Source organism: Melanaphis sacchari, unplaced genomic scaffold (assembly GCF_002803265.2).
Source record: "Melanaphis sacchari strain LSU unplaced genomic scaffold, SCAv2.0 Contig147_pilon_pilon, whole genome shotgun sequence".
In the NCBI taxonomy this organism is placed as follows: Eukaryota; Metazoa; Arthropoda; class Insecta; order Hemiptera; family Aphididae; genus Melanaphis; species Melanaphis sacchari.
Window position 1 is genome coordinate 137,841 of NW_020270641.1, and position 14,073 is coordinate 151,913.

General features: G+C 23.3%; 1 protein-coding gene across 1 annotated transcript in view; it reads left to right on the top strand.

Annotated features, from left to right (window-relative positions):
• LOC112591919 (calexcitin-2) overlaps positions 1–13,838 on the top strand; it is a 76,600-nt gene extending 62,762 nt beyond the window's left edge. The window contains exons 4-7 of the mRNA XM_025335861.1: positions 1,912–2,031; positions 8,391–8,505; positions 12,504–12,601; positions 13,525–13,838. Of these exons, the coding sequence (XP_025191646.1) occupies positions 1,912–2,031; positions 8,391–8,505; positions 12,504–12,601; positions 13,525–13,641 (450 nt within the window). The 3' untranslated portion in view covers positions 13,642–13,838. The remainder of the gene's footprint in view (positions 1–1,911; positions 2,032–8,390; positions 8,506–12,503; positions 12,602–13,524) is intronic.
• Positions 13,839–14,073: the final 235 nt, after the last annotated feature.

The following is a 14,073-nucleotide window of genomic DNA, read 5'->3' on the forward strand; positions in this document are numbered from 1 at the left end:
AAAACATTTAAAAATGCGTTAATTAGGTTATAAACATTTTTTGAATAAACTTATTAAAGGTAAAATAAGTTTTAAAATTATTACAAAATATTAAATAGAATAAGAAATTTTTTTAATATTTACTTGTTAAATTTATTCGCACAGTAATATTACAAACTAAAATAATTTTTCTACGTGTATTTATTTTTTTTTCTAAAATATTCGGAACAATGTCAGATTAACGACATACTTTTTTAAATACCCCTAATATGTATTTAATCTATTTCCAATCAATTCTATTTTGAAATTAAGTCTTCTTTATTAAAAATAATAATTTTTATTTGATATTTTATTTCTAATGTCAGCCAGATAAGATAAAAAATATATCATTTAATCCTAGTAAAAAATACAAAAAGTTAATCAATGCTAGCAATAATTTTACTGATCAAAATAAATCATTAATTAAACTCATGAACAATATTTTAAAATTGGTTATTCAAAATGTATCAAAACATTTTAAATAAGTAAATAAGTACAAATATTATAAAGTTTCTGTTACGATTTTGACTGATTTATTTTTTTATGTTTTCGTAAATCATGCTGTCAAATTTATAAAAAAGATAAATTAAATCTCAAGTTTTTTTTATCTTCTGTTGGATTATTATTATTATTTATTTTTATATTTTATTTGAATGTAAATCTATAAATAATTCTACAGCATTTTAGGTACACACTATTTCAATCAGACTATTTTATTGATAAATCAATACCTGTTTTTTTTTTTTTTTTTAACCAAAACAATATGTTGTTTATATTATGGTATACATATTACATATAATATAAACACATAGGAAGTTAGGGATTTAAATGAAACAAATAAAAAATAAATATATTGCTTAATTGTATAAATATAAAAAAAATGCAATGTTCATAATGTATCAAGATCAATTAATAATACAATGCATCAAAAAATGAGGTAAACGTACATTTTTTCATTTTTTCATCAATATTTTTTGAATTTTTAACTAAATATTTTTTTTATTTATTTATTAATATTAATATTATTTTTTAAATATCGATCACAAATAATGAATCAAAAAAACGAATTAACTTTCGTCCGAATAAAATATAAACGTAGAAAAAAATAAAAAAGAAAGTAAAAACATTTAAAGTTAAATTGAAAAACCATTAAACAAAATCCATTATTAAACAGTTGAAAGAAAAGTGCTGAAAAATTGATTCGTATAGTAGGCACTTAATGTTTATATAGATATATTGTTATAACTGATATTTTAAATCATCAAACTTTAAGCTTAAATAATTTATGTTCTTAAGTGATACTTGAATTTATATTTCATTAAATTATCTCTAAAATGAAATAAAGAACATTATTATAACACCTACCAGGTATTGTTTGGTCTACAATCTAAACAAATTTAATTCATCTTATATATTTTTTTATAATGTAATTATTTTTTTGTTTCATTTTGTCCCAAATTAAACAAATATTAAAAGTAAAAATTACTTTTTCTAGACTTAATACAATGGATTTATTTTAACTCTAATAAATAATAAACCATACATTTTTTTTTTTTTATTAAGTCTTCTCCAGTAAAGAGCATATTGACACTTGGCTTCATTTGATTTATAGTGCCAAACTTTTTAAATCACGCTTTGTATGCTGTTCAGAATATTTTTTTTTTTATATATAAATTGCTTATTTTAATTATTTTGACATAATTTTTACAATATTATCAAATGTTTTTTTTTTCTTTTGTCGATATATTATTATCAATAAAACAATAAGAAGTTCGCTTCATTTGACCCATCTCAAGTCTATTTTATTTAAATAATTATTTTTTGTATCTACATGATAATTATAAAAAAAAAAAATATTTATAATATTTATAAAACTTTGATTTTATTTTTCAGAGATTTTGTAATTTGCGTGGTTGGAGTGGTGATTCGGAAAAAGTAGAGAAGACCCGATCATGTCTGCTCAAGGTTTGGGATGGTTTACAGTCTGGTGCTGATAAAGATCAGGATGGTCAGGTTAGAAAAATTTAAAATAATTTAATACAATTTCTAGTTAATATCACAATAAACTTGAAAGTATTTATAACTGTCACAGTATTGAGTATGTATTGTCTTTAATGAATAATTATAACATAACAAATAATTAAAGAGTTTAATATTAAATTAATAAACTATTCACAGAACAAAAAATTAAAAACTTAACTAAAATAATCTTATCGTACGTGATAGACGAAAGAACTATTGTTTACTTTGGTCTTTCATAACATAAGACAGGAAATAAGTAATAAAAAATTATAGTTTTATACCTATATTAGTTTTTTTTAAATATTATGTTGTTTTAAAAAGATGCATTTTCCCGGCACCCCCACCTCCGAATTTCGGATTCAAACCAAGGGCTTTCGTTTGTGCTACGTTTGTGCTGGATTGTGCTCGAATTTCATCGTTTGTGCTGCAACCCTTCAGGAGTTATAAGGGATTTCTTTTGGGGGTGCTGGCGAAACGACTGCACCCCCACCTCAGAATTTTCAAATTTAAATTATGCCATTCGTTTGTGCTACGTTTGTGCTGGATTGTGCCCGAGTTTCATCGTTTGTGCTACAACCCTTCAGGATTTATAAGGGATTTTTTGTGAGGTCATAACGCACCCCAAATTCAAAATTTTAGAACTCCAAATGAGCCATTTTATGTTGACACACTACCATTAACAATTATTAATCCAAATCAGTCACGTTGGTTTTGACATTGTTAGTGATTATTTGTACTCTTTTTCCCATCGTTATTGCTTTACTCGTTATTCGTAAAAAAGTTTTTAATCTTTTTTATAAGTAGGTGCTCTGGAAATCCTAAAACGAGTACAGCCCCTAGAGTTTTGTCGGAAACTGTTTGTTATTAATAGGTAAATGTTCTATATGAGTCTTTTGATTATTTCTCGTAATTTTTAGGTTCAAATTTAACTTTACTCTAGAAGTTTGATTTTTGTAATATTTACGTAAATCAGCGGTTGGTAACCCGCAGCCGGTGAAGCAATTTTTCATTACCCACGCGTTAATTTTTGTTCAATAATATTTTTCATATAATTTTTAGTATTAATTAATTCTTTTGGCTTTATAAATAAAAACTAGTCTAATCGTTAATACTTAATGTTTATACTATATAGTTAATTTACAAGTGGGAGGTCATTGAACTTCAAAATAACAAAGTTTTAAACAATTTTTTTTTGAGACGCAATTCGCTTGCTTCAATCAATTGAATTTATTTCAGTAAATATAATTATTATTTGTGTGTACCTATAACTGTATTATTGATATTAGTTATTTTGTTATTATTAATAAAAAAATTGTCATTAAAAAATTTATATAAAATAAATAAAATATATTTATATTTAATATAATTTTTTTTTATTAATAACAAATAATTAATTGTTATTTATTCTTATTTTTTTCCAGACAACATAAGATAATAAATGTTTCCTCTATCTGATATTATTTTGAGAATTTCGCTATTAACCTAATCATTTTGATAATCTCAACAAAAATATATTATCTTGTTTATCAATGACATTTTTTTTATTACATTATTCATTAAAAGCCAAGTTAAACGTGATAAACATTACGGAATGCTGTAAACCTATATTATTATAATAATAAGATAGTTTACAAAGACGGCCTTTATAAAATAAATTATAAAAAAGAATTTAAGGAATAATATATGGTCAACATTAGATTATTATAAGTACAACAGTCACAGTTTCACGTCTGTCAAATGTAACTGACAACCAATACTTAATTAGTATACGTACATAAGTACATTTCAAAAGTACGATATATGATAATATTTCGTATCAGTTGGCCAGGTATCTAGACTATTGTGATGCATTACTACTTGTGAGAATACAATAGGTAGATACAGCCATACTTATTGGTATGGATAAAGAATATAGTTACGTACATACCAAAAAATATTGATAAACATTAAACCATTATTAACTACAAAAAAAAATATACTTTTTATACAATAGTTAATACGTAGGTAGTTCATAATAACACCTATGCCTAAAAAAATGTCAAAAACTTAATACAACTCACATAAAATGAATATATTATAATGATACCAATCATGATCAACGATCAACGCAAAATAAAAACCTATTTCATATTATTTACTATTCAGTATTCTATAAATTCTTATCTGATAATTAAAATTAAATTTCTTGTAATAAAAATAATATCAATATGACAACCATTAATAATTGATTAATTTTATCCGAAATAGCAAAATTCTCAAAATAATATCAGATAGAGAAAATATTTATTATCTATATTGTCTGGAACATAAGATATAACTAATATCAATAATACAATTATAGATACATACAAATAATAATTATATTTACTGAAATAAATTCAAATTGTAAAATATTTATCGCAAACGAATAGCATAATTTAAATTCAAAATTTCTGGTGGTGGAGTCGTTAATTATATTAATTATTATTGATTATTAACAAATACGTATAACTATTATGTAACTTAGAAAACATAATTATGTTTAACAAAATATATTTTAATATGTAACATCTTTAAACAGTTGTACAAGTGTTTCTGTAAATAAGTATCTTGTAATTTGTAACTACACAAGTATGCTAAGATAGTTACAAAAATAACAATATAATTTAATATTTAATTTATTGAAGTCAATATTTATTACTATTTACTACACGACTTTTAAAATACTTACTTAAATCTCTATCCATATATTGAGAAGTGTTGGGTAATAAATAAAAATCAAACCTATAAACCTAAAGAGAACAGGTCAATAACTGCTTTGTTAAATTTTAAACTCTATTTATTTTACATTTTTGTAATTTTGGTTTAATTTTAACATTCAACGTTAAAGATACAGATTATTTTGTAAAGTAATATATCTATTAGGCGCTATTTAGTTATATATCGTAGTAGATGTTCACAATAATTACGATTACTTATAACCTTTTAACTAAATGTAGTCATATTTTTCAATTTTCATCAAGACCATACATTAAAATTACATACGATATAATATTATATAACAATTTTATTGCTATTACATTTTATCGTTTTACGTGGAAATATGAGTAAAAAAAGATACAAATTCTACTAGAAAAAATTTTAAATTTGTAAATTATGCGATTTCTGTGCTTGCGGTTTATTAGTTAATTTTTCGATATCAGCTAGCTTGAAAACTTTCTGTTAACTCGTAATACGGCGTGTAAGCATTTATAACTAAGGCTTGAGGAGTGCTTATTTTTCTGTACTTCCCAATAGAAAATGTCTGCTTACATACATATGTACTTGCAAACGTCACTATAAGTTTTTGTGCCAATTGTCTGATTCCCGGAAATGTAGACATACATAAAGACAACTATAAAATTGCAGCAAGCGTATTGCGTCTCAAAAAAAAATTGTTTAAAACTTTGTTATTTTGAAGTTCAATGACCTCCACTTGTAAATTAACTATATAGTATAAACATTAAGTATTAACGATTAGACTAGTTTTTATTTATAAAGCCAAAGGAATTAATTAATACTAAAAAGTATATGAAAAATATTATTGAACAAAAATTAACGCGTGGGTAATGAAAAATTGCTTCACCGGCTGCGGGTTACCAATCGCTAATTTACGTAAATATTACAAAAATCAAACTTCTAGAGTAAAGTTAAATTTGAACCTAAAAACTACGAGAAATAATCAAAAGACTCATATAGAACATTTACCTATTAACAACAAACAGTTTCCGACAAAACTCTAGGGGCTGTACTCATTTTAGGATTTCCAGAGCACCTACTTATAAAAAAGATTAAAAACTTTTTTACGAATAACGAGTAAAGCAATAACGATGGGAAAAAGAGTACAAATAATCACTAACAATGTCAAAACCAACGTGACTGATTTGGATTAATAATTGTTAATGGTAGTGTGTCAACATAAAATGGCTCATTTGGAGTTCTAAAATTTTGAATTTGGGGTGCGTTATGACCTCACAAAAAATCCCTTATAAATCCTGAAGGGTTGTAGCACAAACGATGAAACTCGGGCACAATCCAGCACAAACGTAGCACAAACGAATGGCATAATTTAAATTTGAAAATTCTGAGGTGGGGGTGCAGTCGTTTCGCCAGCACCCCCAAAAGAAATCCCTTATAACTCCTGAAGGGTTGCAGCACAAACGATGAAATTCGAGCACAATCCAGCACAAACGAAAGCCCTTGGTTTGAATCCGAAATTCGGAGGTGAGGGTGCCGGGGAAATGCATCTGTTTTAAAAATAATTAACTTACTTAATAGCTGTTAATACTTTTAAGTAATATACATAATTTGAGCTTCTTAAATAACTTTTAAGGTGTTAATTATGAAAATATTTATATTTAAAATTATTATACTATCTAATTTAAAATTTAACTAGTTAATGGGCTATATAAAATATATATATTATGTATGTATTTATCTAAAATATCAATGTCGATGATAATATCATTTCCTAATATTTATGGATTCTATGCCATAATTTCATGATTTTTTATTTTAATCTATCCATTTTACCATAATGAATCTTTTAAAATAATTTTTTAATCAAGCTAAATAATGTAAATAAGCTTTAAAAAATAATTAATTGAATAATTTTAACTATTATTTGATACTCTATAAAATAAAATTCATTTCGATGCAATTTTTTTAATACATTATAAAATCAATATTTCGTGTGTACAAATGAATGAACAGAAAATGTCTAATAGAAATATTTTATATTGTTCTAAAACTTGTCTTTAACATTTTAATATGAGTATTTTTTATCTGTGGCTTTTTATGAATTTTACATTAGTTTATATATATAAACAATATAATGATGTATTTTATTTATGAACTTAAAAAAGACAAAAAGATACTAAATTCAAGTATTGATTCTTGTTTCAATTTCTTTCCTATGGAAGATTATAATTTTAAATTTTTAAATTAAAAATAATAGGAAGTCATAACTCATAGTCATAACGTTTGGCCAATAATTTTAAGCAAATAACATTAATACCTTAATACTATAGTATTCACCAAACATTCTCATCCTCATTTTTCTTTATTTAGTTAATATATTTAAATTCAATTTTTTTAACATTAAAAATATTTATACGGAAAAAAATTTTATTTTAGATATTTCTTTGTAATTTTAAGATTATCCTATACCCTTCTCTTTTACTGTAAATCAATAAGCATTTTTTAAATGTCGATGTATATAAATCGAAATGTTAACAAATAGTTTCAAAATTATAAAACTTAATGTATTAATAGTCCATGATAATAAGTTTAAATAATATATTTGAATATGATTATTGAAGAGTTCAAAATTATAGCAATTAATATTAATATTTTAAAAATTTCTATTTGTTGAAATAATAAGTTATAATAAGTATTATAAGTGCCTAACCTACATTATTATTATCCTTATTAGATAATACATTTAATATTTAAGAAACTTCTTCAATAGTATAAAAATTAAAGTATCTAAAATAAATATGATCAATAAGTATATTTTAAAATTCTTTTGTTCAAAATTAGAATAAATTCATTACTAAATAAGGTGAGCATGTAAAGTCCATTATTTTATGAAGTGTTTATATTTATTCTATAGGACGTTTTTAACATTTTAATTTCATAAAATAATAATTAAATAATTAAATTTAGTAAGTAATGAACTACCTACTGAATATTATACGATGTTAAGTTGAAAGTTGTATAAAATCTTAAATTAAGTCAATATCGTTTAGATTTTATCTACTTTAAGTAAATTTAAACTCATGTTAACAAATATAAATCAAATAAACACTTAGCTATAAATATTATAATGATTTTTATAATTTTCTGGTAAATTTTTTCATACGCTCACTATAGTCAAATAATAATTTTGAATTATCAAACAAATTTAAAACACATACTGATAGTTTAGAGAACGTACAAATAAAATAGAAATGTATACAAGTATGACGTATTCAATTTATATTTGTCCAATAACACTTACAAAGTTGACGATTAAATAATCTAACTTTAAATATTTGATCAATATGTATAAATATGAGTATGTAACTACATCAATATTCTAAAGTTAGAAAAACCAGAAAATCTCAAAGGAAGTAAATGGATATCGAGTTATCTTTACAATAAATCATGTTTTCAGCTTTCCCTAGGTAGACAATCGCAATAAACGAAAGAACAATCAGCAGTAAAAATACATATACATACAAATGCAAAACCACTCCATTTGTTTGTTCACAATCATTTCATTGCACATACACATAGCTTTTATATGTATCGGTTTTATTTTATTTTCTAATATTTTTTTTCACATATAGGTGACACAAGACGAATGGTGCGCAATGTGGGACGAATTTTCTAAAAACCCAAGTGCACCTCAAGAATGGCAAACACATTATATGAATTTCATGTTTGATCTAGTCGATACTTCAGGTTATAATTATTTGTAATTGTAGACTAGTATACATTACATTTATTGAATTTAATATTTTATTTAATCTTTAATTTGATTGAATTTGTGTGATTTAAATTAATATTAAACTTCTTAAACAAACATTGAATACTGTATGGCTTTATAATGTAAGTATAAGCTATCAACTTGAATTGTTAAATCCTGGTTAAAACTGTAAAATAATTTAATATTTCAATAGTAACCATTAATTGTATTTTTACCTAAGCAGAATATTTTTTGTCTTAATTTTATTCAAGTAAAATTTTTACAAATCATTTTTTATTTATTCAAACATTTGAATTTAAGTAAATCAATCAAATAAGAATTAACTATAGTATACAGTTACACCTCATTATTCTCACTTTAACTCTTTTTAACTTTATACAATCTAAAACTATAATCTAGTAGTTTTTCCATTGTAATTTAATGTAATTTAATTGCAATATGGAAATAAATTATAATTTTTTACTGTAAATTTATAGTGGAAATGTATGAGAAAATTAAATTAGATGTACTAAAATTTACAAAAATACGTTTTAATAATTATACATATAAATATCAAAATACGTAACATTTATTGTCATAAAAGATTTGAACATAGAAATTAATCACCTGGTAAATAATTATCGTTTGTTAAAAATCCCAATTCGATTTTCATAAAATAACGGGCAAAAATATTTATTTTAATATTATAAAAATGTAAAATAGTCAGGGAAAAAACATCATTTAAGGTATAGAACAAGTTTTTCTGTGATTTCACGAATTTCTTCACGAATGAATCTATGATTTTACTGTCATTTTACATATCTTTTAAACTGTGAATTATGGCATTATTTAAACTTGGAACAACAAACATAGGTACAGAAATAATAGCGGTGTAAAATGAAATATTTGACCTTTGTTTGAAAAAAAATGGATTTAAAAATATATAGCTTTAGTAAAAGGTGACAGCTGATGTTGACAGAAGAAAAATTATAATAAACAAATATTAATTTTTAGGTAGTATAACTTTTTGTAAAATTCATGTGAATTTACACAATTCAGTATAAACACATCCAGTCTGTTAAAATTTTAATTTTGTTAGTACAAACAAATAAACTTTAAAATTAATTCTTTTACTTTAATCATACTGAACTAATAATAATAAAAAAAATATTTTTATTTTACTTTTTCTGCGACTCTTGTTGTATGTTATTTTAACTAGCATATAGCTACTATTGGTTTCCTTAAAATTATTGACAGATTTGTGATGATTTTCAAGGAAGTTCTAAATATAGCATAGCATATAGAATACAAATTAAAAAATAGAATTATGTTTCTGTTAATTGTCAAGAAAAAATTATATTTCATTACAATTTACTATGAATAATATATTTATAGATACATACAAATTATGTACACAAGTCACGATGTAATAAATTATAGTTTGATCTTTATTTTTTTATCTTAATATTTGTTAAAGTTTGAATTTTTTAAATTATTAACCTTTTACACAATTTACATGTTCTGAAGTAGATTATATTTTGAAAATGATTACCAATATAATATGTACCTAGTTTATTATTTATAAATTATAAGCATCTGAAGTTATGGGTACCTACTGGAATAGTTTTTAAAGATTGGTAGGAATATCTCTACGATCTTAATTTCCCACTAAATGTCTCTATTTTACTTATAATTTATAAATAATTAACTATTGGTTTATATACTCAATATATTTTAAATTTAGGTAACCAATACAAATTTTTAGAAAATATTTTATTCGTTGCCGTAAAAAAAAAAATAGTAAAACCCTTTAGAGCTGTTGGATATATATAAATAAGAAAACTAACTACCGAGAGAAAGATCTTGAATCTTCACAAATGAATTATATCTGTGAATATTATTCACTGGTGTTAGATTTTTGGGTATATTGAATATAGGAGTAGTTCTTAACCTTTTTATGTTCGCGGCGTATTTCTTATAATTATACAGTTTGACGGAACACTATAGTAATAAAATAATAAAAAGCAAAAAAAAAGGCATTTTTATTTTTATTATTAATATATTATATAATTAAAAATTAATACCTAATAACACTATACATATGTACCATGGTCGCGGCACACTTGTGTGCCACGGAACACCGGTTGAGAAACACTGGAATATAGTATTAAGATAAATAATGAAATTTTACTAGTTATTAGAAGTTGAACAAGTTAATTCAGTCTTTTCTAAACATAAATATTTTAGTTTCTTTCATGATTTTTTCTAAATTTATTTAATTCAATTTAAGACTTTTACCAACCATATGTTAATGAGTATTAACCAGAAGTAAAATATATCTTTAGTTAGGTAGGTAGTAGGTACTTATACTAATGATGAATTTCAGACTCTTCGTTTTATTTTTTACATTACTCACATTTTAATATAACATGTATTTTTAACAGGCTTGTTAATTGTTGAATTAACTAAAAAAATATTATGTGCTTCTAATTATGTAGAAACACCTACATTAAATAATTATACAATTAAATATAAATATTAAATTAGGTAACGTTAAGCTTATATACATAGCCATTCACGAAATTATTATCATATATTATTTTTAAATCACTGGTAAGTTATAAGTCTTAAAAAAAGATCAATAATTTTATTTCTAACATTATAATAAATTTATTTATTTTTTTACATATTTTTTATTATTGAAACGAACATTTATTGGTCTTTTTGAAATTTACTGACAGAATTCATACTTTAAAATCAACGACGAACACGCATTTGTGAAGGTTAGCGTTTGTCTAATTCAAAACAAATATAAAATCATACAATTATAACATACGCATGTATGAAGTTACAAATCCGTTGAAATGATTCCTGTTTTTAATCTAATATATTTTATTAAACAAACCTTAATGACTTCAGACATTTGAGCCGTTAGGCGTTAGTAGCTGAATGGTTGCTGGATTCATGTTTAGTTCTAGTCTTGTGTTGATTTATGTATCTAAAATGTATAAGCTTAAAAATATTTATTAAAATAATATAATAAACATTTTTAGTATAACAACCTAATTGATTTATTAATATAGTAAAGTATATTATATATATATATTACTCATAAGTTATGAAAAAAAAACAAATGATTTAAATATAGGAGGCCACAATGTTTAAATTACAAAACTTCGCAATTCACCAATAATTTTTTTAGTTAAAACAATCTTAACATTTTATCAAAATATTTTTTTTTATATTTTGACGAATCGAGATTGTAGACAACATAATACATATATTATTAAGTGTTAAATAAACTTTTTAGAGTTCAAATCTCTTATCCAAAGCACTAAACTTATTGTAAACCTAAATAAAAAAAAATATTTCCCAACATTTACTCAATTTTTTATTATTTACGCCATTTAATTACTAAAAAAATATTTAGGTAATGCATCATATATACATTTTTAATTTTTAAACTTAAATAGTAATTTAAATTTCAGACTCTGTATATCAATTTAAAGATACTAAAATGAATTCAATATTCTCTTAATACAAATCTATATATATATTTTTTTTAATTACTATTTAATTATACATTACATTTTATAAGAAAAAAAGAATTTTAAAATAACAAAAATGATTAAAACGGTTAGTCAGATTTTTTTAATTACAATAAATATATAATTATGGATAAATTTGAAAAAAACAACATATTAATTATTTATAAAAACTTATATGATAATAATTCAGTATTAATTCACTAGTTTAAAGATATTTAAATTTCTATTTAAGAACAATTTAGTTTACTGTCTATACATATAATGACACACATTTATCTATGTTCATTGTTCAATAATATGCTTTAATTATTTATATCTTAAATATACAATACTCATGACGTGTATTAACTACTGTTTACAAAAAGCATTTTGTAATTTAATATAAGAACCTTTCATTAAATTTGACAAAAGGGTTTTAAATAATGTTGTATACTTTTGTTTTACAGGTGACGGTTCCATCGACGAGGCAGAATTTTGCGAAGTTTGCCAAAACAACGGCGTGCCTGCTGTGGAAGCTGCAGACGCGTATAAGCGATTTTCAAAGGTTAGCCTACTACCTTTAACGATTTAATCACTAACTTTGTAGTAAGCTTTACTCCAGTCGTAATCTTACCGGAGTCCGGATGGAAATTGATATGACCGGAAGATTGTATAGCACTGCCTACGTTGATATGTCACAATGTTCGAGAATAATATTCTATCTAATTTTCCTATATTAGCTCTTTCCACTCTTGAACAAGAACAAAATAGATTTGACAGCAGAATATTAGTCGAATAGGTTTATTTATTAACGCGGATTAAACTTAAATAATCTCCATTTTATGAACTACTAATAATAATATTAATACGCCAACAATGAATTATTACATTCATCTGTATGCGCAAAACAACCATCAAAATTACAATAATAAAATTAATTTATATGTTAGTTTTCAAAGTTAAAATTTATGTTGTCGTTAAAAAGAAAAAACTTAAAATATTAAAACGATAAAAATTACAAAAAATATAGTTTTTTTCAAAAATATTGTTCTGTAATATTACAGAAGACTATGTGAAAATAGTATTTTCAAAAAATGTAAAACTTTTTAAATTAATAATTGCAGACACTTAAATACTTTATATATATATAATTCTCTTAAAACTGTTTGGAATTATTTTAATTATATTAACTGAAAGACAAATAATACTGACATTAACCCTACTGTGCATAATAATATGCGGTCATTTAAAACAATTTTAATTGCACAAGAATGTGCAATGTAACTGTGCTTTAAAATAATATGCCATCTAGATAATAAATTTTTATTTTACATTATAGTATTCATACCCATTATTTTTAACAAATTCCAACTCTTCACCTGTAATTAAACAATTCTTTATTGACAAAAAAAAAAAAAAAAACCACTTTTCGTCATAATTAAAATATTGTAACTAATTAAGTGTGTTTTATTTTATACATTTACACAGGCTGGAACAGTTCAAGTCTCTCGCGATGAATTCGCTAAATACTGGGTGGAATTTTTCTCCTCCGAAGATCCAATGGCATTGGGCAACTTCATTTTTGGCAAAACATCATTCAACTAAATAACAAAAAATTCGAAACACACATCGTATTTTTTGTATTACTTTTTTCTTTATAAACTAATACTTAAAATTGTGGTAAAAAAAAATCACATACATCAAGGATATTCAAACGATAAATCTTCATTAGATATCATAATATAATATCATATAATATATCATATTCTATTTAAATAGGTAAGTAGACTACAAACGTAGTTATTAAATTTTATCTAGTATTTAAATATACTATCTTAGTCAATTCTTCGTACGTATTTTGTTTAACTATTGTGATAAGATAAAATACGAGTATGATGTTCAATATATTAATTATAATATAACTAATAATTTTCAATATCTCATATTACAAGTAATATTAAACAACAATTATTATTATTATTGATTTAGACTCCAGATTAAAAGAATATTTCCATTTTGTTCGTGACTTAATCACAC